Source organism: Aedes albopictus, chromosome 3 (assembly GCF_035046485.1).
Source record: "Aedes albopictus strain Foshan chromosome 3, AalbF5, whole genome shotgun sequence".
Classification (NCBI taxonomy): Eukaryota; Metazoa; Arthropoda; class Insecta; order Diptera; family Culicidae; genus Aedes; species Aedes albopictus.
Window position 1 is genome coordinate 136,951,283 of NC_085138.1, and position 24,501 is coordinate 136,975,783.

The following is a 24,501-nucleotide window of genomic DNA, read 5'->3' on the forward strand; positions in this document are numbered from 1 at the left end:
GTTTCCTAAGGGATATAAAAAAAATGGCCAAATAACTCGTTTTTTTTGTAGTTTTTGTCATAAGCAACTGGATGCCTATTACGTCCCTCAACGAAACGTGTTGTAGAAGTATTGACTGTGTTTTTTTTTCTTCCCTGTTGGGGAAATTAAGCCACTACGTCCAATAAGCTGAACTTTTGTGGTATGACTGTCGTTATTCGGACTGATATATTGAACTATAAACAATTTGATTGAAGGGTTGCTCTGCTCTTAGGTGCTTTATTGGGTTTAGGGTCTTCTCATTGCGTAAAGCAAGATAGACGAACCTGTTGAACTAAAACAAAAAAAAACAATACACCTAATTTGCTGCGTTGCGTGCTATTGCACATCTATGGATAATCCAATAAACTGTTAACTCATCGCAGTTCGCTGGAGTGTAGCATTTCTCTCGGCGGCAGTCGACACAATCATTGTCAAGGTTGTCTTTGTTCGGGCAGTTCTCATGATTATCTAAACTCTGAATGAATGACTCGTGCCCCTCGCAACGGTATTCGTCGGAATAGTGGTAGCATAGCAACTCGAGCATAGGTATGCATGGCGAAGCATAACATAAGCAGAAATAGGATTAGGTTTGGCGCGTAGCTGTTCCCCGCCGGTTGACGCCGACTAATCGTTATTTGGGGTATGTGTTTCACCTATGAACATTGTAGATTTCCATTAACAGATCTGTGGCAAGAGGTTGGCTTTCGGGTTGATCAAATGAACTATCTTAGTCGTAAATCTTTCGTGCTAATCAGCTTTATTCACTATATCAAGTAACACTACATCATTAAGTATACAAAGCACTCAAATTCGATTCAATAAATACATGTATGTATGCGGAAAGCAACAGTTAACCCTAGACTCAAGATTGACCGGTGTATTAATGCACTATCGGTTGGTTGATTGGTTCTTGTGCACTTATCTTTTCTGTGTGACTATACATTTTTACAGTTTTCTCACATTGCCAAAAGCATATCGCAATCAACGCATGCTTTCGGCTCGACATGCACTCACGTGACAAACGTTATATTAACGTCCGTCCAAGGTTCCCCCGTACGAATTACCCTCGAGCCAATCTGACGCCATCCACATCCGCCCGAGGGGCCCTTAAGGTCGCCAGATTTTCGTTATACTCACTCACACACTAGATAGACACTGCCCTACCTAACGGACTGTAGAGAATTACTTTATTTCTTTTAATCAGACCTGAACACTCCATGCATGACGACGACGCGCACGGTGGCCACAGCACCACACACCGTCTAATTTAATTGGTTTCTAGAGATTTGAACAGATTTTCTTTCTATCAAAAAAGCATATAGTACAGCTGCAAAAGCATGAAGGCAAACAGCACGGCCAGGACGCTGTTGACCGTCAGTTCCTTCTTGCGGAGGGCCTGCTTGGCCTGCTTCACGTTGTTGAGGTCCTCCTTGAAGAAAGTCTTCTTCAGACCCGGAATGATGCGCTCAAAGTACAGCCGCCAGCTGTAGGAGCGATTGTCGCACGGGTACTGACGATGGTCGTAGGAATTCATGCTGCAAGTGGAAAGCGAATGTTGAGATGAAAAGGTTGATATGATATCCGTATACAGTCGATTCTCTGCTACGATCTGCCACCCTGTCACTCTGAATATATGTAATTTAAAAAGACAAATCGTCCACCGGATTCGAACCGGTTCCTACTGCGTGACAGCCTCACGCTGAAGCACTCTAGAAGGCATTTCATATTCAAGCATCCCAGGCCCAGCAGTTACAGGGGATAGACAAAATGATCAAAGCAAAATTTTCCCGTCTCAAAAAAATTTCAAATAGCTGTGACTTTTCAAAAAGTGCATCAAATGTTCTCAAATTTTTACTGCAAGTTGATCAACTAGTTGTGTATCAGTGGACAGAATTTGGAAAAGATCGGACTTTTCTGCACGAAGTTATAGAGATTCTAGAAAAAGGTATAATTATCTGATAGCCAATTTTGAGCTGTTATATCTCCGGATTCAATTAACCGAATGCAATAAAATTTTGACCATTTATGACTTACATAATGAGCTTTGAGAAACTTTTGACTTAACTTAAAATTCTTAACACTGAAGAAAATTATAACGATTAGATTATTTTTCTAATAAAACATCAAATTTTCTTAAATTTCAACATCGTTTCAAAATTCAAGGTGCTTATTATAGTTCATCTAAATTCCCTCTAATTGTCTTGCATACAGATATGTTTTGAAAGAAAGTAACAACATAGGCGGTAATTCATTAAAAAAGGAAAGGGAGGCATAATAAAAATAGACCAATTAACTAAACAATCATGAAATTAATGAAATCGCTATAACTTTTAGTCTTGTAGATAATTTCAAGTTAAGTCAAACGTTTTTCAGAGCTCATGATATAAGTCATAAATGGACAAAATTTCATTGCATTCGGTTCATTCAATCCGGAGATATAACAGCTCAAAGTTGGCTCTCGCATAATTCTACCTTTTTTCTAAAATGTTTATAACTTCGTTCAGAATGGCCTGACTTTTTCCAAATTTTGTCCACTGATACACAACTAGTTAATCAACATACAGTTAAAATTTGAGAATAATTTATGCACTTTTCGAAAAGTTACAGCTACTTGGACATTTTTTGAAAAATGAAAATTTTGCCTGTCCCGATCATTTTGTCTTTCCCCTGTACATGCTAGTAAATAACAGTATATTATAGTTTCTTAGCATAAATCTTTTATTTTCCTGATTATCTTTTCATTTTTTGTGCACACCCTATTGTTCAACAAACAAGTGGAAGAGATGTCCAAGTTTTTGCTTCTTGTGACTTTTGCAAATTCTCTGTAGCAAATTACACAGATATCGATTGTCTTGTTAAAGCGTCTATAAACATAAAAAAATCGATTGTCTTGTGGTGCTTATTTTGCGAGTAGAAGCTACATCGTTTAGATTTCTCCAAAACGTGAAATATTTCAGGAAAATCTCAAGTTTTGCAGCAATCAGAGCATGCATTGCTACAGGAATTCCATATGGAGATACTTCCAGGAAGCCCTGCTGTAAAACTCCTTCTGATGATTTCTGATCTCTCTGAATATTCCAACATAAATTCGATCTGGGAAGTGGGAATAGTACTCCTGGAGAACCCTACAGAAACGCCTGCGGAGATTTCCATCAGAATCTTCTTGTGGTGATTATTCCAGAAATTGGATCCGGGGATTCCTCCAGGAATTCCTTCTGGAGATTCCTACATAAATTCCATCTGGAGATTTATCCAGAAGCTTCTTATGGGGATTCCTGTACGTGTGTCATCTGTGGTTTCCTCTAGATTCTTTTATGGGTTCCTTCTGGGGATTTCTCCTGAATTTCGTTCAGAAGTTCTCTCCTACAGGAGCTTATACTGGGATTTCTTCTGGAGATTAAGCTAAAACTTGAGTATTAAACTATGAGTATTAAAAGAAACATCTGTGTGAATCTCAGAAGGAATGCCTAGTGGAATTTTCGGAAGTTAAACCCAGAATAAGGGAGCAGGCACGGTAAAGACTGGGTATGCTGCGCAATTCAGATCCCATTGTGATCCATTATCCTCTGCCCAGCAACTCCTACCCCTACCTCCTCGTGGTACCGGCTGGAAACTACTAACAACCTTAGGGAAGATCGGGTAACCAACCCCGGTGGGAACTTTGGTCGTAGGCTGACAGGGAAGAGAGGGGTTTGCTGGGGTTGGTGTCCGGCCCTACAAGCCAGCCGTAAACAACTATTGTAACGCAAAATCAGCAACAGAATAATACGAACCGAGACCAACGCACGACCCCAGCGAACAAAAAAGACTTGCGATTGGAAACTCGGTACGTGGAACTGCCGATCTCTCAACTTCATTGGGAGCACCCGCATACTCGCCGATCTACTGAAGGACCGTGTGTTCGGCATCGTAGCGCTGCAGGAGGTGTGTTGGACAGGATCCATGGTGCGAACGTTTAGAGGTAATCATACCATCTACCAGTGCTGCGGCATCACACGCGAGCTGGGAACAGCTTTCATAGTGATGGGTGATATGCAGAGGCGCGTGATCGGTTGGTGGCCAATCGACGAAAGAATGTGCAGGTTGAGGATCAAGGGTCGATTCTTCAACTTCAGCATAATAAACGTGCACAGCCCACACTCCGGAAGTACTGATGATGCATACGCGCAGAATCTCGAGGCCGCGTTGCCAGACGAGGGCGAGTTCGATGAGGCCCCTCTAGAGGACTACACTGGAGTACAGTGAAAACGCCATCAATGACGCAGCCGAGAGCACCATCGGGTACATGGAACGGAATCGACGGAACGAATGGTTCGACGAGGAGTGCAGAACGGTTTCAAAGGGAAAGAACGCAGCGAGGGCGGTAATGCTGCCGCAAGGGACCCGACAGAACGTGAAACGTTACAAACAAAAGTGTGAACAGCAGACTCGCCTGCGGAGTGCGAAGAAATGGAACTGCTGCGTCGTTCCCAAGAAACACGGAAGTTCTACCAGAAGCTCAACGCATCCCGCAACAGCTTCGTGCCGCGAGCTAAAATGTGCAGGGATAAGGACGGAGGACTCTTGACGGACGGACGTGAAGTAATCGAAAGGTTGAAGCAGCACTTCGATCAGCACCTGGATGACGTGGAGAACGTAGGCACTGACTGCGGCAACGGAGGAAACGACGATGCCAGTGCAGCGGACGAAGGAAATGAACCAACTCCCACGTTGTGAGAAGTTAAGGATGCCATTCATTCATCAGCTCAATACCAACAAAGCAGCTGGTAAGGATGGTATCGCAGCTAAACTCGTCAAGATGGGCCCAGAAAAGTTGGCCACCTGTCTGCACCGTCTTATAGTCAGGATCCAGGAAACCGTACAGCTAAGGGAGGAGTGCAAGGAAGGGGTAACCTGCCCCATTCACAAGAAAGGCGACCATTTGGAATGTGAGAACTTCAGAGCGATCACTATTTTGAATGCTGCCTGTGGTACCTTGTGGTATGCACATAATAAATTATTGTATTACTCTATTACGTTTAGCGTGTATGTTTACATCGAGTATCTGTCATATGTGGAGATGTTGTTATTGTTGTCTGGAGTGTGAATCATTGTATGTAATATTGAAGTATCGGTAATAAAGTGTATACAAATAATGAATACAGTTGTTGAATAATCATTACAGAGAAAGATTCTCACATTGGCGACGAGAACGGTGAACAGCGCATGTGAAATTAGTTTAATTTCGGTTCGGGAAGTTTTGTCTTTGGGGAAAGAAAGAGATGAGTGGTGTGTGTGTGTGTGGTGCATGCAGGGTGGTGATGACTTGTGATTGAATTTCAACATTGGAATCAAAAAGGTAAATATTGTATACTAACTGTTCAATATGAATCAAACAATCTATTTGTACCTTCGATTAATGACAATGATCAACCTGTGAGAGATTTTGATGGTGATCGGTATTGTTTAGTTCAAATCGATGACAATCACTATTGTCAGATAAAGAAATAAAGAACTGTGAAGAAAATCTAAGTGTTGATTGTAATATTGATACTCGTTGAATGGGGTTGTTGTCGTAAATCTAGACTTAAATGCTGAATGATGAATGAAGTATTGATTTGTTAACCGGATGGCCGAGGAAGGCGTAGAGGTGAAACAATATTTTGAAATCAAATTTTGCCGTTGCTGTTAAAAGCCAGTGAAGGCGATGAAAGCCAATGAAGGCGATAAATGCTAATGAAGGCGACATTCTTGAAATAGCCATAAAAGGCGGAAAGGATTACAGATAGAAAAGCCGTTGAAGGCGGAAAGCAGGAAAAATGTTATAGGCAGAAGAGCCGACTAAGGCGAAAAACTGTCGATGGCGGAAAGATCCGTCGGAGAGTGAAAAGCTGTTGATGGCGAAAAAAGCCGTTGAAGGTGGAAATGCCGTTGAAGGCGATAAGACCTGCAAGGCAGATATAGTCGATTCTTTGTAGAGCCGTATAAGGCGAATTGTGTTATTAAAAATTAAAGTACTAAAAACGCAACAGTGTCGTAAATTTCGTAAGAAACTGATTACCAGCCAACGCAGATTTAAGGGCTGTTTGCAGATCAGAAGGAATTTCTCGGCCTATCATGATGCATGGGAAATTCCTTGGCTGAATCGCTTAAGAAACCGTTTTTTTCTTCGATCGCAGTACGCAGTTGCGAAGAAATGACTATTCAAATGGCAGTCACTGTAGAAAGTTTCTGCCAGGAATCGTTCTAGAAGTTTCTTGAGCGATTTCTCTTGAACTCCTATCTGGGCTTTATAGTTAAGAACCATTAAAAATGAAATTTCACACCAATTAAGTGGCAGCTAAAAAGGCGAAAGACAAAACTAAACTATGGCTGAGCGTGACTAGAAATACAGGAACGAATAGTATTTGAATATGTTCCAAATGCGAATATAGCTGAGCAGATACTGAGATTGTTGTGGACCCACCTTAGGTGATATATATTGAAGTTATCATTGCTCAGTAAAGTATAACAAGTCTACGAGACGTAAAAAGGGTTGGCTCTTGAAACCAAATTAACATGAAGACATGATTTAACTAATGCTTTGCCCTCTCTTACAAGACTAAAAATGTAACTTCAAGAAAATTAACATCAATGTGTGAGAATAATTTAACTGTCTTGGTAGTTTGCAAGATAGGAAATCAAAATGACAGTTAAAGCATTCGTTGAAGCTAGATGACATATTCAGAGCAGTTGCTAACCACTAACCTGTTAAGTATCATGCTAGTCAAATGGCTTGTTGAATTGGATATTAAAAAAAAAGATCAATAAATAATGAAACTTTTCGGCTTAACTAGAAGTCTCAGGAATTCGAGTAAAAAGCGCTTTATAAACTATTGAATGCCACTAAATGTTTATGCGATTCAAGTGAGTTCTTGAGTAATCACTTCTGAAGTCTTTGAAAATAAAATGTATCGGGTGTGGTCAGAAGAGGCATTTTGACTTATGATTGCCTAACACTGGATATAGTGCCATTCTTGCTAATGAGTGGGCCATCTTGCCAAGAACTGTGGAACTAGTTAGAGAACAAGGTACAGCAGTACGCTCAACAACAAATTTTGCACAATAATTTCCTTACAGGGAGAGACAAATTTTGATAAGTTAAAGAAGTATTGAAACGATTATTGAGGAGAATACCGTATAGTATATCAAAAGCACAAGATATTGGAATAATAAAAGATAATCATTTCTGTAACTACAGGAGTAGATATATCTAATAAAAGCAAACAGGTACCATTTACTAACATGTTACCTTGTTTGAATTTTTAGATTTCATACACTGCAAAAACTGCAAATATTGTATGCATGTGTCGCACACATAGATTTTTGCAATTTGTCATAGATAACCCTTGTCATGTGTAGATACACATAGTTTATATAAGGTCCATCGATTTTATGTGTGATCCAGCGTGGAAAACGAGTATGTGTGTACAAATAAAATTTATATCCATGGATTTTTACCAACAAAAATGTGTGTACATGTATAAGTGATATTTGTGTTAATAAGTTCATTGAAAATTTGAATAAAAACGTGCTTTAAATTGTTTCAGTACATAGAAATGAATCGTAGAGGCAAGCGTAAGGGCCATCATGACACAGAAAATCATGGTCAGTGTGCACTAAATACGTCAGACTTGTAAGCGTTAACAAAATAAAAAATGAGGATGTATTTCATCGAAAAGATGTGAAATAAGTGATTTTATAGACAGATGATTGGGCTTTGTAATAATGCAGAATATTCTAGTCCGATCCAACGAACTTAGAATATTATCAATATGATGAGCATATGTAGAAAATAAGAGTTACTTAAAGATAAAAAGTTCTCAATTTTGACGGTACATTGAATGCGAATAATTTGGGAAAGGCTTGCTGAAATAGCTTCAATAGGTATCTAGAGTGAGAACATAACATGTTGAGGGGCTTTTGCAATATTTTGGAGGTACACCATTAAAATAAGCCCTACAGTTAAGAACCCAAAAGAGCGACATCAAAGGAACAAATTTTTGGTTTTGTAATGTTAAAATAGGTTTGATTGAGCACGAATTACCAGTTAATGCGGGAAAATATGCATCGTAGAATGTAAACCTATTGAACGACCAAACCGTAAAAATAAACTCATTCAGTTTGAAAGGTAAATGGTAAATCATGAGAATTCCGAAATTATCGGAAACATGATTCCTAAAAACGTGGACACCTACAGGTATAGGTGAACCATCGAAAAGTGCTCCAATAAGATGATCGATTTATTTTGATATCTGGAGAAAATTGCTTTGTATATAATAATTGGCTACTATCATTACGTTTTCGGTTGGAAGCCGAAGGGACTGGCGGTGCGAAAATTAATGTTTAATCTATTTATAAACATAAAAATTTCGATTTAGATTAGTGCTAATTTCAGCTCTTAAGTAGCTTAAGATGCGCAATACCAGCAACCGGTTCAAATTTACGTCACAACTGCAATTTTGCATGTGCTTATATGCGTGACTTTGATTTGGTACTGCGACGATGATGTATGTATTAAGAATTTGAGATAATTATAGGATTACAACATGAAAAACAAAACAAATAATGAATATTAATATTCTACTATACTTTCAAACAGCTAGTGCGGGTGCGAGTTTTGTGAACAATATGTATTAAATATAATTCAAAAACTGGGTGTTTTCAAGTTTTCAAATTACTATTTAGCTAAAACTAGTATTACAAATATTGCTTTGGACAAGTGGCGTTTTTCGAAATCGTGATTTGATTTAAAAAAAGTATCAATCCCTTCGATATTTAGAAAACAAAATCTGTAACGCCAAACTTCTGAATATATTCTGAACAAGAAACGAGTTTCAGCGAAGTTCGCTAAAAAAAAAACATAAAATGGAATAGTGTTTGTATGACACTTGGACACTTTGGATCGAAAACGAGTTAATGGATATTGATAATTTTTCCACAGTAACATTCGTGCAGTGTTCCGACATGTTAGTTAAAAAAATGCCTGAATAATAAACTGAATATCCATATCTTTTGTATGAGATTCTTCTATGAAGGGACATGTCAAAAAAAAAAAAAATCAGTGGGCAGTATACAATCTTTGCATGCTAGCTGTCATTGAAAACATTGGAGAAGAGGAAAGCAATTCAATTAATTCATCAGCAAAGGTAATATTTAGCTTGACACTCAGTATTAAAAATATTATGGGATTTGGGAAAATATTTGGGTCAAAATAATATTTCTTTTTAGGTACAACCATAAGTAACGGCCAAGTAATTTACCAAAATGCCGAGCAGAGATGGATGACCAAATGGATGACTGTACTACTAATTCTGATGTGAGACTGAAGCGAGACGTTCATAAACTGAGGAGACTATAAGCGAAAACAACGTGGAGTGACCTTGCTGCGAATCTGGAGAAAAAAACGAGATGTGGTACCTTGTGGTATGCACATAATAAATTATTGTATTACTCTATTACGTTTAGCGTGTATGTTTACATCGAGTATCTGTCATATGTGGAGATGTTGTTATTGTTGTCTGGAGTGTGAATCATTGTATGTAATATTGAAGTATCGGTAATAAAGTGTATACAAATAATGAATACAGTTGTTGAATAATCATTACAGAGAAAGATTCTCACACTGCCTATCCCAGATCATCTTTCGTCGTCTGTCAACTAAAACGAATGAGTTCGTGGGAAGTTATCAAGCTGGCTTCATCGACGACCGGTTAACAATGAACCAGACCTTCACACCACCACAAATCCTCCAGAAATGCCGTGAATACCAGATCCCAACGCATCACCTGTTCATCGACTTCAACGCGACATACGACAGTATCGACCGCATAGAGCTGTGGAGAATCATGGACGTAAACGGCTTTCCTGGGAAGCTGACTAGACTGAAGCAACGATTCACGGTGTGCAAAACTGCGTAAGGGTTTCGGGTGAACTATCCAGTTCATTTGAATCTCGCCGGGGACTGCGACAAGGCAAAGGACTCTCATGACTACTCTTCAACATCGCTCTGGAAGGTGTGATGCGACGAGCCGGGCTCAACAGCCGGGGAACGATTTTCACAAAATCCGGTCAATTTGTGTGCTTTGCGGACGACATGGACATTATCGCTAGAACATTTGGAACGGTGGCAGAACTGTACACCCACCTGAAACGCGAAGCAGCAAAGGTCGGACTGGTGGTGAATGCCTCAAAAACAAAGTACATGCTGGTAGGCGGAACCGAACACGACCGGATCCGTCTGGGTAGTAATGTTACGATAGACAAGACATGGATACATTCGAGGTGGTGGAGGAATTCGTCTACCTCGGATCCTTACTGACGCCTGACAACAACGTGAGCCGTGAAATTCGAAGGTGCATCATCAGCGGAAGTCGTGCCTACTACGGACTTCAGAAGAAGCTGCAGTCTAAAAAGATTCACCCACGCACCAAATGCATCATTTACAAAACGCTTATAAGACCGGTGGCCCTCTACGGACACGAGATATGGACAATGTTCGAGGAGGCCCTGCAAGCACTCGGAGTTTTCGAGCGATGCGTGCTAAGGACGATCTTTGGCGGTGTGCAGGAGAACGGTGTGTGACGGAGAAGGATGAACCACGTGCTCACTGCACTCTACGACGACCCCAGGATCCAGAAGGTGGTCAAAGCCGAGAAGATACGGTAGGCAGGGCATGTTGCAAGAATGCCGGAAAACAACCCTGCAAAGTTGGTGTTTGTGACTGATCCGGTTGGCACAAGAAGGCGTGGAGTGCAGAGAGCACGATGGGCGGACCAGGTGGAACGTGACCTGGCGAGCATTGGGCGCGATCGAGGATGGAGAGCGGCAACCACAAACCGAGTATTATGGCGTACTATTTTTTATTATGTTTTGTTTTAAATGTGATGTTGAGCAAATAAATGTACGTATTTGTGTGAATCTCTGAAGGAAATCCTGGTTGAATTTTCGGAAATAAAACTCAGAATAAGTGAGCATCCATTAAGTATGTCAAAATAAAAACTAGGATTTTTCAGGCATTATTTTAGGTATCAATGAACCAAAATATCTGGGTTCAGCACCTTGAAATGTGAAAGTAGCATAACAGCGACCACCTGAGCGACCCAGGAAAAAAATGAATACTTACAGCACATAGAGATCCCGCATGTTGCCGTTGTCGAAGAAGAACGTCGTGTTGGTGAACACTTTGACGGTTTCGACCACCTTGTCGATCTTTTGGTAGGTGCTGACTAGACGGGGCTTCTCACCACGCAGCCTCAACGCGGTGTCCATCAGGAACGCGGGCAAGTAGTGCAGGAACAACGAGTAGATGCGGAATAGCGTATCGCTGGTGGTACACAGACTGATCGGTTTGTACAGGCCCGTCAACAGCGGGTGCTTCTGGATGACCTTCTCGCACTCGATTCGCCGCTCGTCTGTGGGTTGAAGAGTTGCTTTTGTTAGTTAGTTTCCAGATTAGTTTCCAGTGACTTACCGAACGTCAGTGGATTATCCGTAGAGCTCACACAGTTGTACACTAGAACGTCCTTCTCCTCTTCCCTAGAAATGTCTCAAAATGTTAGATCTCACGCACAAGTAACTCAAGACCCAAACAAATCTCATACCGGGTGACATGGGTTTTCCAAGCGACAGAGATGATGGTATTGCTAACGTAGTCCACCGGCACGGTGTCGATCTGTACTTGTGTGTCGATTTGGCTAGTCCGAATCAACCCATAGTACCATCCGATGAACGTTCCATTGGTTCCGTATATACTGTCGCACCAGCCGGGCATCGGTTCGTCCAGGGCGGGCATGACGCAGGACGGCCGCACCACCGCCACCGGGAAATACTGCCGGTAGCCCTGGGTCAGGGCTTCTGCTAGGGCTTTGGTGAACGTGTACGTGTTGGGCCACTTCAGTGAGTACTTGTAGACTTCCTCCTTCATTTTGTCATCCTCCAGGTTGGCTAGAATTTTCTCTGGACTGATGTCGAGTGGATAGACTCGCTCTTCTATGTGTTCCGTGTAGCTGTTGGAGTATGCCGTTGAAACGTAGATAAAACTCTGCAAGTATAGAAGACGTGGCTGTGTGGCGGCAGACTTTGAAGAGACAAGTGGCAGTACACCGGGGACTCACCTCTAGGTTCTTTGCCTTTCTGCCTACTTCAAGCACTTCTCTGGTACCACGGAGGTTGATGCCCAGTGCTTTGATGATTTCCTCGTCGAACTTAACGGTGGCAGCGATGTGAAGGATAATGTTGACATTGTCTTGCAGGTACTGGGCGCTCTCGGGCGACAGATCGAGTCCATCCTTTTCCAGGTTTCCCTCAACGACCTTGATGCGTTCCTTGAATGTGGGTGACTTTTTCTGGAGTTTGTCGAACACCTGGAAGGGAGGGCGAAGCAAAAAATGTTATGATGATTCCGTTGATGATCAAGTAGGTGATCAAGTGATAAACTAGAACAAATAACTCTTCCAGAATGAGAAAGTGTGAGACGTGATTAACAAATGATGACCGACCATACATAACATACCTCTACTACTTCTAACTCTGCCAGAAGTTACTCAAATATACGTTAAGAGTAACATAAGGAGAGACTTTACGGGTTCTTCTAATATTCTACCAAGACTTCCTTTAAGACTAAAACCATGAATTCCTATGAGACTATAAGTAAAAATGACGAAGTCAGAGCTTTTAGTTTCAGGAGAGTTTTCAGGAACATTTCAGGCGTTTCCCAAGGGTTCAGGTGGATTCAAGCAAGTTTCAGGTAATTTTCAGAGACGTTTCAGATATTTTTATGGCCGTTTCAGGGGGTTCATGAGGGCTGTTAGGGGCATTCCAGGGAGTCTCAAGGATATTTCGTAGCGGATATCTTTGGTATGAAGCTAATTGAGCTACAGTAGTGAGACAACCAAACCATAAATCTTTCTTAAGGCTAAAAGGATTCATACTTGCGACGGTCTTGAAAAGTTGAACACACGAGCCTCTTTAAATGTTATGCGCTGCTCCAAGACACCCTTTAGCAGTAAAGGTTCTATGAAATAAAAATAAAGCTTAAACAAAAATTTAAAAAAAATATTGAACTTATATTGGTAGAGAAATAATGTTTTTTTTTTTCTTGGAAATCTTCCACAAAACCGTCAATGAAATCGCCGACATTTGTACCAAAACACCTGTAAGAACTTGGACAGATTTTCACCAGGTCATTTTTCATTTATTTAGTTCACATCAAATTCATGATAATACTGAATCAACAATTTGCCGCCATAATACTCGATTTGCAGCTGCAGCTCTCCATCCTCGGTCACGCCCAACACTCGCCAGATCACGCTCCACCTGGTCCGCCCATCGTGCTCTCTGCGCTCCACGCCTTCTTGTGCCAACCGGATCAGTTGCAAACACCAGCTTTGCAGGGTTGTTGTCCGGCATTCTTGCAACATGCCCTGCCCACCGTATCCTTCCGGCTTTGGCCACCTTCTGGATGCTGGGTTCGCCGTAAAGTGCAGCGAGCTCGTGGTTCATTCTTCTCCGCCACACACCGTTCTCCTGCACACCGCCGAAGATCGTCCTTAGCACCCGTCGCTCGAAAACTCCGAGTGCTTGCAGGTCCTCCTCGAGCATCGTCCATGTCTCGTGTCCGTAGAGAACCACCGGTCTTATTAACGTCTTGTACATGGTACATTTGGTGCGGGGGTGAATCTTTTTTGACCGCAGTTTCTTCTGGAGCCCATAGTAGGCACGACTTCCACTGATGATGCGCCTTCGTATTTCACGGCTCACGTTATTGTCAGCCGTTAGCAAGGAACCGAGGTAGACGAATTCTTCTACCACCTCGAAAGTATCCCCGTCTATCGTAACATTGCTGCCAAGGCTTGTCCTGTCTCGCTCAGTCCCACCTACCAGCATGTACTTTGTCTTAGCCGCATTCACCACCAGTCCGACCTTTGCTGCTTCACGTTTCAGGCGGGTGTACAGTTCTGCCACCGTTCCAAATGTTCTGGCAATAATATCCATGTCATCCGCAAAACAGACAAATTGGCTGGATTTCGTGAAGATCGTACCCCGGCTGTTGAGCCCGGCTCGTCGCATAACACCTTCCAGGGCGATGTTGAATAGTAGGCAGGAAAGTCCATCACCTTGTCGTAGTCCCCGTCGAGATTCAAATGAACTGGATAGCTCACCCGAAATCCTTACGCTGTTCTGCACACCGTCCATCGTTGCTCTTATCAGTCTAGTCAGCTTCCCGGGAAAGCTGTTCTCGTCCATAATTTTCCATAGCTCTGTGCGGTCGATACTGTCGTATGCCGCTTTGAAGTCGATGAACAGGTGGTGCGTTGGGACCTGGTATTCACGGCATTTCTGGAGGATTTGCCGTACGGTGAAGATCTGGTCCGTTGTCGACCGGCCGTCGATGAAACCGGCTTGGTAACTTCCCACGAACTCATTTACTTTAGGTGAAAGACGACGGAAGATGATCTGGGATAGCACTTTGTAGGCGGCATTCAAAACGGTGATCGCTCGAAAGTTCTCACACATTAACTTGTCGCCTTTCTTGTGGATGGGACAGATTATCCCTTCCTTCCACTCCTCCGGTAGCTGTTCGGTTTCCCAGATCTTGACTACTAACTGGTGCAGACAGGTGGCCAACTTTTCCGGGCCCATCTTGATGAGTTCTGCTGCGATACCGTCCTTACCAGCCGCTTTGTTGTTTTTGAGCTGGTGGATGGCATCCTTAACTTCCCTCAGCGTGGGAGTTGGTTCGTTCCCGTCCTCTGCTGCACCAACATAGTCATTTCCTCCGCTGCCTTGGTCCTCCGTGCCTACATTCTCTTCGCCATTCAGGTGCTCGTCGAAGTGCTTCCACCTTTCGATCACCTCACGTTTGTCCGTCAGGAGGCTCCCGTCCTTATCCCTGCAGATTTCGGCTTGCGGCACGTAGCCTTTGCGGGATGCGTTGAGCTTCTGGTAGAACTTGCGTGTTTCCTGTGAACGGCACAGCAGTTCCATTTCCTCGCACTCCGCTTCTTCCAGGCGGCGCTTTTTCTCCCGGAAGAGACGGGTCTGCTGCTTCCGCTTCTGTCTGTATCGCTCCACATTCTGTCGGGTTCCATGCTGCAGCATTACCGCCCGCGCTGTATCCTTCTCCTCCAGAACCGCTCTGCACTCCTCGTCGAACCAATCGTTTCGTCGACTCCGTTCTACGTACCCGATTGTGCTCTCGGCTGCGTTGTTGATGGCTGCTTTCACTGTACTCCAGCAGTCCTCTAGAGGGGCCACATCGAGCACACCCTCGACCGGCAACGCTGCCTCGAGATTCTGCGCGTATGCGGTGGCGACATCCGGTTGCTTCAGTCGCTCTAGATCGTACCGGGGCGGCCGCCGGTAATGTACGTTGCTAATAACGGAGAGTTTTGGGCGCAGTTTAACCATCACCAGGTAGTGATCGGAGTCGATATTAGCGCCACGATAGGTCCTGACGTCGATAATGTCGGAGAAGTGCCGTCCATCAATCAGAACGTGGTCGATTTGCGATTCCGTTTGTTGTGGTGATCTCCAGGTGTAACGATACGGGAGGCTGTGCTGGAAGAAGGTGCTACGAATGGCCATGTTCTTGGAGGCGGCGAAATCGATGAGGCGTAGGCCATTTTCGTTCGTCAGCTGGTGGGCGCTGAACTTTCCAATCGTCGGTCTGAATTCCTCCTCCTGGCCTACCTGAGCGTTTAGATCCCCTATGATGATCTTGACGTCGTGGTTTGGGCAGCGGTCGTACTCGCGTTCGAGCTGCGCGTAAAATGCGTCTTTGTCATCATCAGTGCTTCCGGAGTGAGGGCTGTGCACGTTTATTATGCTAATGTTGAAGAATCGGCCCTTGATCCTCAACCTGCACATTCTTTCGTCGATCGGCCACCAACCGATCACGCGCCTCTGCATGTCGCCCATCACTATAAAAGCTGTTCCCAGCTCACGTGTGTTGCCGCAACTCTGGTAGATGGTATGATTACCTCTAAACGTTCGCACCATAGATCCTGTCCAACACACCTCCTGCAGCGCTACGATTCCGAACCCGCGGTCCTTCAGTATATCGGCGAGTATGCGGGTGCTCCCGATGAAGTTGAGAGATCTGCAGTTCCACGTACCGAGCTTCCAATCGCAAGTCCCTTTTCGTCGCTGTGGTCGTCGCCATTGGTATCGGTTCGCATTCTTCTCTTGTTGATTTTCCGGTGCTAGTCTTTTTTACGGCTGGCTCGCAGGGCCTGACACCAACCCACTAACCCAGGGAGCTGGGCTTACCTTCCCGGAAGCTACGGGTTCTGCATTGGCATTTCCTCCAACTACAGTGCTAAATAGCTAGGCTCGAGCGCCAGTCTTCGCCAGGTCTACGTGCCAAAAAGTATTAGAGAAATTACTTAGGAAATGTCTGCAGCAATGATTTCAAGAATTTGCACAGAATGCCTGCAGGAAATTTCCTTCAAAGTATTCAGGAAATTCTTCCAGGACAATTAGAAATTTGTATTTTTTTAAATTTTGTTCTCACTTTCCATCTTTTTTTATCACGGAAGAACAGAGCAATCAAAAAATGCTTTTAAAGTTTTAATAGAAAATAGTGGCAATATTCCTGCAAATCCTGGCGTTGTTAGTAAAATAATTTAGAGAAAAAAACCTTGGAGAAATGTTGGAAGTACTGGGATGAATTAATTTCCGATTCAGATAGTGGAGTATTGTTGTCATGGAATGCAGAATTCACCATGGGTTATTCGAGCCCTGGACAAAATTGACAATATGTCAGATACATAACAAGAATGTAAATGATAAACACAAGTTGGAGGTGACAACATCAAATTCAGTAATAGATTTTAAAACTCGAAACTGTGATGTAGAATTTATCCTTGCATTTTATAAATCTAGTTCTTATGTAAACTGATGGTTTATTTCCATCTATATTTCCTAATTGAAACATGGTGTTGTTAAATGATATTATTAACAATGATACACATCTTTCCTAATGGCGGATATTCAGCAAGACTACGCTTTATAGTCACGGGTTCGACTCCAGGTCGGTCCATGATCTTTTTATTAGAAGTATTGCATACATCAGATGTCTTACTTTACTCTATTCTCATCGTTCTTCTTTTTAACGGTAAGCTCAGACAATTTGTAGTTTATGAAACACTGTGTGATTAGCATTGGGCATTTTTTCATGGCGATGATGATTTTAATCGCAATTTGTTCCGAGTGATGCATCTGTTTGTCAGTGGAAATATTATTAACATTTCATGTAAAGCATAACCGTTCCTGCCATATGGTTTACAAATCCAAAATGATGGCTGACAGAGAAAGTTCTCAATGAATAGCTCTCGAAGTGCTCATAGAATACTAAGCTGAGCACAGGCTCTGTCCCAGTAGGGTCATTACGCCCTTATGGCTAAATAGCACTCCTATTCTTTTAAAATAATTTTCATATAGCACCCTTCCAACCACCGCAGTTTCTCGGCTCGCATCCGATTGAACTGTTGTTTTTGGTGTGGCTGTGGCAAGTTCATTTCCATAAAGCGGTTAAAGGACATTATATGAGACCGTACTGTATCACTAGAATGTTGTAGAGTAAATGTCCAAAAATAAGATGAAACATGCTCAAAGTTTTCCAATTTTCAAAATTGATAAAAATATTAAAAAGAAAAAAAAAAACGAAGTACATACATAAAATCGAGGGTTAACTATCGAGGTTCATGAATATGCCACATGAAACTTTCAAAAACTGGATTAAACGCGAAAACTATACAATTAACCTTGTTTTTTTGTTTTCAGAAGCTTCAAAATCTTGAATTTTTACGTTTTTATTCAACTTATCCACCATGCAGAAACGCTGACAATCACGATAACGTAAATGATTATTAGTGATTCTTTTCAAACCCGTTATTATATAACCGTTAATATAAGATCATTTTAAATTAATGTCTACTGGATTAAGAATAAAGTTACTCTATTTTGTGATGTTCTTGATTAAGATAACCCAAGAAAATTTGGTTTCATTCAAGTTACTGTGGCTTACTTCCCAAGTAACAATCAGCAGGTCTTGAAGGTTTATTAATGTTTTATTCTGGTTTTATACGACCATGTGAAAACGCTAGTCGTTGTATATGAGTTTTATGTGCACCTTTCGTATTCCATAGAACAATCATATAACTTCTGCTATAACCATCATCAGTTAAAGACTAGCAAGTAGTCATGAATTGGTTTTATTGCTTATTATATGACATTTCAATAACTTGCATTTGCGGTTGTTGTCGGAGAGATTTTTTTTGTAAACAAATATACAAAACTGTTAGGCAATGCTTAAAACTAGCAAAAGATTTCGTGGCCGTAACATAGACCAAGAAATGCTGTGATAAAACCGTTAGTTCTATCATGAGCTCAGTTATGACCACCTCAGAAGGGTCAGCCCTATTGGAGAAATCATCAGGAACACCGAGTTTTAACGTGGCGTTTTCCTGTGGCATGTCTCCTAACACGCATTTAATACGAATTTCAGATCGGCATCTTTCCAATTGACGGCTGGACAAACAACCAAGTATATTTTATCCTGACGATCCAACATTGATATTGAAAAAAAAAATGACAAGTCGGAAGATGGTTTTATTTAGAAGGTTGTATCGGGAATACGATAAAACTATGATACAACCCGAAATCCTAAACCGGTTTGCATACGAAGACTGGGCCAACTAGCCAGAACGTAGGCCATAGGGGGCATATAGAGCTCGAGAGGACTCAGCATCAAAGGTTTTATGGTTAGGGTTTTTGAATCGCTAAAAATCTTCGATAAAATCAAAATTGTTACTTGGGTTCGAACACAATGCTAGCACTAAGTCAAAGTATACTTTGGTTGGCTGTGATTGGTCCCTGTAATAATTTATTATACAAGGAGGGACTACCGTTATTCAGAATAAATAATTTAATAGATATTATTTGTTTCCAGCTTTTGACCACTTGATGCGACATATTGACAACCTCAATGAAACCATATATAAATCACATCAGTTATTGCATTGTCATATTTTTGTTAGTTTTGTCACAGTTTTTTCACAGTTTTATAGAACACTAAAGGGGTTCAATAAAACTTTTTATCGATAGTTTGTCTATAACCGCTATAAAACTCCCATAAAACTTAAATAAATTCAACCAGTACTGAAAATGTTACATGGGTAGCTTCTATACAATCAAAATCTGCACTGCATTGACTCTTATACGCCATGATTGTTGCTTGATATAAACTTAAACGACGAGAAGGAAATGAGCTCAGTGATAGCATAAACAAACTTTTTGTTGTCAAAAACATTAAATGTAGAATTCGCAAAAAAATGGTACACGATTGAATTAAAAAATTTACAAGTCTCGAGAGACTAAGCGTACAGGAGAGCAAGTGCTAGTTGGGATGAAGCCGATTGGCAGCAATATAAAGTATTGAGGAATGAATATTCATATTCTATCAGAAAAGCGATGGCAACATTCACGCAGAGGAAGATTGAACAAAACAGGGGAAACAGTAAGGGACTATGGAAAACCCTTAAATCTCTTTGGAAAAGTAAAGAAAATCATGTGAATAATATCAGTTTCAATGGAGATAATGTAACCAATGACCGTGAAATATGTGAAAGGTTCAACAGTTATTTTGTAGACAGTATTCAGCAAATTAATGACAGCATTGAAGATGTAAGTGACTGCTTTGAAAGTGAAAATGATCAGTTAACTGAAAATTTTAATGTATTTCATAGTATTTCTCATGATAAGTTATGTAAATCTATTGAAAAAATTGGTAGTTGATCAGGTATCAATAATGTAAACTTACAGGTTCTGAAAGATTCTTTGGAGGTTACTGGAGATTATTTACTAGGAATTATTAATGATTCTCTTGAGCAGGGCAAATTCCCAAGTATGTAGCTGGAAACAATCAATAATTGTTCCCATTCCAAAGGTGGATGGAACAACAAAAGCAGAGGAATATAGACCAATAAATATGCTGCCAATTTACGAGAAAGTATTGGAGATCATTGTTAAAGGTCAATTGCTTGAGTACGTTAATGAGCGGAATATATTGATAAGTGAACAATCTGGATTTAGGCAGAACCATTCATGCGAATCTGCATTGAACTTGCTTTTATACAAATGGAAACGAATGATTGAGGAGAAGAAAACTATTGTTGTATTGTTTTTGGACCTCAAGCGTGCATTTGAAACCATATCTCGCACAGAAATGTTGAAAACTTTGAGAAAATGTGGAATAGGAGGATATGTTCTCAAGTGGTTTGAATCTTATTTATCTCGTACACAAATATGTCAATATGGAAATTCCACTTCGTCATCAAAATTAGTGCCGCTCGGTGTTCCGCAAGGAAGTGTTTTAGGACCGATTCTGTTGATTTTGTATATTAACGATATGAAGAAAGCTATTAAACACTGTGATATTAACCTCCCATATAGCCAAGGCGGTAAACGCACGGGTATTCAGCATGACCATGCTGAGGGTGACGGGTTCGATTCCCGGTCGGTCCAGGATCTTTTCGTAAAGGAAATTTCCTTGACTTCCTTGGGCATAGAGTATCTTCGTGCCTGCCACACGATATACACATGCAAAATGGTCATTGGCAGAGGAAGCTCTCAGTTAATAACTGTGGAAGTGCTCATAGAACACTAAGCTGAGAAGCAGGCTTTGTCCCAGTGAGGACGTTACGCCAAGAAGAGGAGAGGAGGATATTAACCTCTTTGAAGACGACACAGTTATTTTTATTGCCGAAAAGAATGTGAGAATAGCTATTAGGAAGATAAAAGATGATTTAGCGTTATTAAACAAGTGGTTGAAAATAAAAAAGCTTAAACTGAATGTACAGAAAACCAAGTCAAAGATAATCAGCAACAAAAAGAATTTAAACAATACAGAACTTAAAATAGAGATTGAAAGGATTGAAATTGAAAAAGTAGATGTTTCTAAATACCTTGGAGTTCACATTGATTGTAAATTGTCATTTAAAGACCATATAGATAATGTAGTTAAAAAAGTAGCAAGAAAATATGGAATGTTGATTCGTTTGAAAAGTCAATTGATGTTTTGGAGCAAAATATATTTATATACAGTAAAACCTCCATGAGTCGATATTGAAGGGACCATCGACTCAAGGAAATATCGAGTAGTGGAACAAAAATCCTTTGGGAAGCTTTTTAGGGGGGCCATCATAGTAACCCAGAAATTATTTTTCAATATGGAAAAAAATACCTCCATGAATCGATATCGAGTCAAGGAACATCGACTCATGGAGGTTCGACTGTAAATCATTAGTGGCGCCTCATATTGACTATTGCTCATCTGTGTTGTTTTTAGCCAGTGATACGCACTTGAAAAGGTTGCAGAAGTTGCAAAATAAATTTATGAGGTACATATTAAATTGCGGTAAGCTCACTCCAATATTAAGTATGTTGGAAGCTTTGCAGTGGCTTTTAATAAAAGAACGAATAACCTTTAATGTAATGACGACTATTTTTAAATTGACTAAACGCATATTGCCAGAGTACTTGACAAATATTATTGTAAGAGGACGAAATATTCATTCACATAGGACTAGACAAAATAATGATTTGCGTGTTGTGCCGTTCACAATGACAAGTACACAAAAGTCGATATATTATAAAGGATTTAGAATTTTCAATGAATTACCAAATGAAATGAAAAATGTACGAAGTGTTCAAGAATTCAAACGAAAATGTTCAGAATGGATTAAATTAAGATATAGGTAAAAAGTTGAATTTGTAATAATGTTTGTAAATTATCAAAATATAAATAAATGAATTATTATTATTACTTTAGCAGAGAATAATTTTATGAATCTTGTAAGTTTTATAGAAAGTACCTTGTGCCATTTTCCATTTGTGTTCATCTGAGAGTACTTACTCTCAATTAAAAAGATCATCCTAGAGGTATCTACGAGAGTCTCATAAAAGTGCTCTCAAGTTCAAATGCTTTTGTGTGAAATGTTTTTTTTATTGTCGTGTGCAGTACCTCTAGTACACTCGAAGAGAACTCCAGAGCCCAAAATCATTGAAGAATAATTTTCCTTGGCTGGGATTATGATAAAACAAATAAGAACTATCAATGCTATGACAAAGCTATTATAAAACATAAAAAAAAAACAGTGAGAATATAACTTTCTTGAAGAAATCTTACTTGGGTTTAGAGCGTTTTAGAACTGATTGGTTTGATTGCATGGGAGGGATGAAACAGTCCACAACTTTGTAAGAAAGTACCTATTGGCTACGGTAAAGCAGTTACCCCCTTTTCAAATGCTGGTGCTGTATTCAGCAAATGCACCAATTCTTCAATTAGACTGGGTTTATTTTCAATAAGGGTTAGTGTATGTATTTAATCATATTTTAGTGACATGGAAAGTTTCTGATTCAGTCTCCTACGATATACTTTTCCATCCAACATTGTTTGTGAACAATCGCTATTAAAATGGTTGTTTAATTCATCCAGATTTGTCCAGTGCATTTCCACAAACCCCGGTGCAACGGTACAATTCAACAACGTGGTGAGAGAAGATTGACGTCAACGACAACAACACAACCGTGCGATGCACCAATTGAATTCAATCGACAATTAAAGCAATCCTACCCGTCACCGGCACGACGACGTAATGAATCACCGGCCATAATTTCCCACAGTCCCAAACTACCGCCCAGGGGAAACGACTTATCTACTTAGTCAATTATAATAGGCAGCTATGAGCCAATGCTACTAAAGTCATTCATAAACTTACTTTACGCCTCACTGACCGATATCTGGATTTGCAAACGCTGCAGGGGAGGAGCAAAAACGCGTTCATAAAGGCGGCGCAAAAAATCGGTAAATATTTTTTGGCAACGTTTCATAGCTGCGGAATGCTGTAGTAGCGTTCTATTTCAAGTGGCGTTTAAGCAATTTATTGTTTATAATGATAAGTAGGTGTGTCTCTACAGGTTTGGGTGGAAGTAAATTATCCGCAACTTGTTTTAATTGGATGATTACTGTGCGACAGCTGAGGTGTGTCTGGTGAAATATCTATAATCTGTATACACAACAAATCATAAATTTCTTTGAAGCATGCTTTACGCCGTGCGTTCTTAGTATGAAAAAGCGGTAGAACAAACAGAAGTTCAAATACATGATTTTTTCCCCTCTTTTATCTTACGTCTAGGTTAAACTTACTATATACGTAATTAATTTGATTTTTTTAAACTTGAAACATAGAACCAAAAGAATAAGAAAAAATGAAACGAGCTCACCAGTTTGGCACTCAAAAACTGTTCTTTCCACGCTCCATGGTGTAACTTCACTTTCCATATCCAAACACTTCAAGTTCTACGCATAGCAACTGGATGTAGATGCTCTGTAATAATCGCTAAGAACGCTAGAACGCTGGTTTACACCAATGATACATAATCAGTTAATAACAGATCAACACTATGCCGAGAAACAGTTGACAGTAAACAGTCCTATAGGATGGAAGGCATGCAACTATCAAAAGGTTGCAACTATCAAAAATCACATTCACTGAAACCGAATTTGATTGCAGAACGCTGAAAATGATTACAAATCATCTGTATAATTTTAGAATTAAGCACATAGTCATTCACTATAAGCTATACCATTCCTTCTATACCATATGGTATAGATGCTAGTAGGAGACCCTCATTTGTGAAATAAAAATACCACACCGAAGTTAACCGGTTTATCCATACAAAAGGGAGTCAATGGAAATTTCCTGGAATTTGAATGGAATTAAAATCTGCGCTGAAAACGGAAGGAGACACGAGACAACCCTGGCAGTGACCTTGTTCAAACTTAAAAAAAAAAAAAAACAAGTAGAGAAACGTTGGCTCGGACAAAAAAGCCTAGCTTTTTATTTGTAAGATTATCTGGAAGGTTGTTAGGCAAATGCTTAGTTTCAAATCTTGTCACTCTAAGCATACATTTTTTTAAGTTGTCAGGGATATAAAAAGTTGGTTTCTAGTTTTTGAAGATAAGGTACTAATTAACTTGTAAATACTAGATAAACTTTTTATTATAAAGAGGGTTTTGGTATTATAAGACAGTATCAACTTGTAATGTCTTTAATTTGTACAAAATAAAAAAAAACTGAAAAATCAGTTTTTAAGATTTGAATGTCCACAAATTAGATTTATGGTGAGAAAACTGAAACAGTTTATTCCTGCACGTGCTCTGTAGGTTACTACACAACAAATATTCTTATCTTTTCTAGAAATGACCCATTTCAACGACTGAAATAAATCAAAATAAATATAACTTTGATGGAACCCGTTTGCCTCCATTGATGTTGCCAAAATCAGAATGTCAATCGAACAGCTGGATAGACTCTATACGTAAAAAAAGCAATAAAAAGTAGAAAGAATCAAAACGCGCACTGTTTTTTTTGGGATCCAAACGTGTAGAGGTAT

At 40.4% G+C, this 24,501-nt stretch overlaps 1 protein-coding gene and 1 long non-coding RNA gene across 2 annotated transcripts in view; one reads left to right on the plus strand and one right to left on the minus strand.

Moving 5' to 3' along the window:
* Positions 1–755: 755 nt before the first annotated feature.
* The window catches only part of LOC109419377 (fatty acyl-CoA reductase 1), a 73,312-nt gene continuing 49,566 nt past the window's right edge, over positions 756–24,501 (minus strand). The window contains exons 3-7 of the mRNA XM_019693609.3: positions 12,156–12,404; positions 11,643–12,082; positions 11,513–11,577; positions 11,165–11,453; positions 756–1,556 (exon numbers count right to left, since the gene is read on the minus strand). Coding sequence (XP_019549154.2) covers positions 1,328–1,556; positions 11,165–11,453; positions 11,513–11,577; positions 11,643–12,082; positions 12,156–12,404 — 1,272 coding nt within the window. The 3' untranslated portion in view covers positions 756–1,327. The remainder of the gene's footprint in view (positions 1,557–11,164; positions 11,454–11,512; positions 11,578–11,642; positions 12,083–12,155; positions 12,405–24,501) is intronic.
* On the plus strand, positions 4,070–9,624 carry LOC134291378 (uncharacterized). Its single transcript, XR_009999058.1, has 2 exons — positions 4,070–5,359; positions 9,271–9,624. It is a non-coding gene; the product is annotated as an uncharacterized LOC134291378 (long non-coding RNA).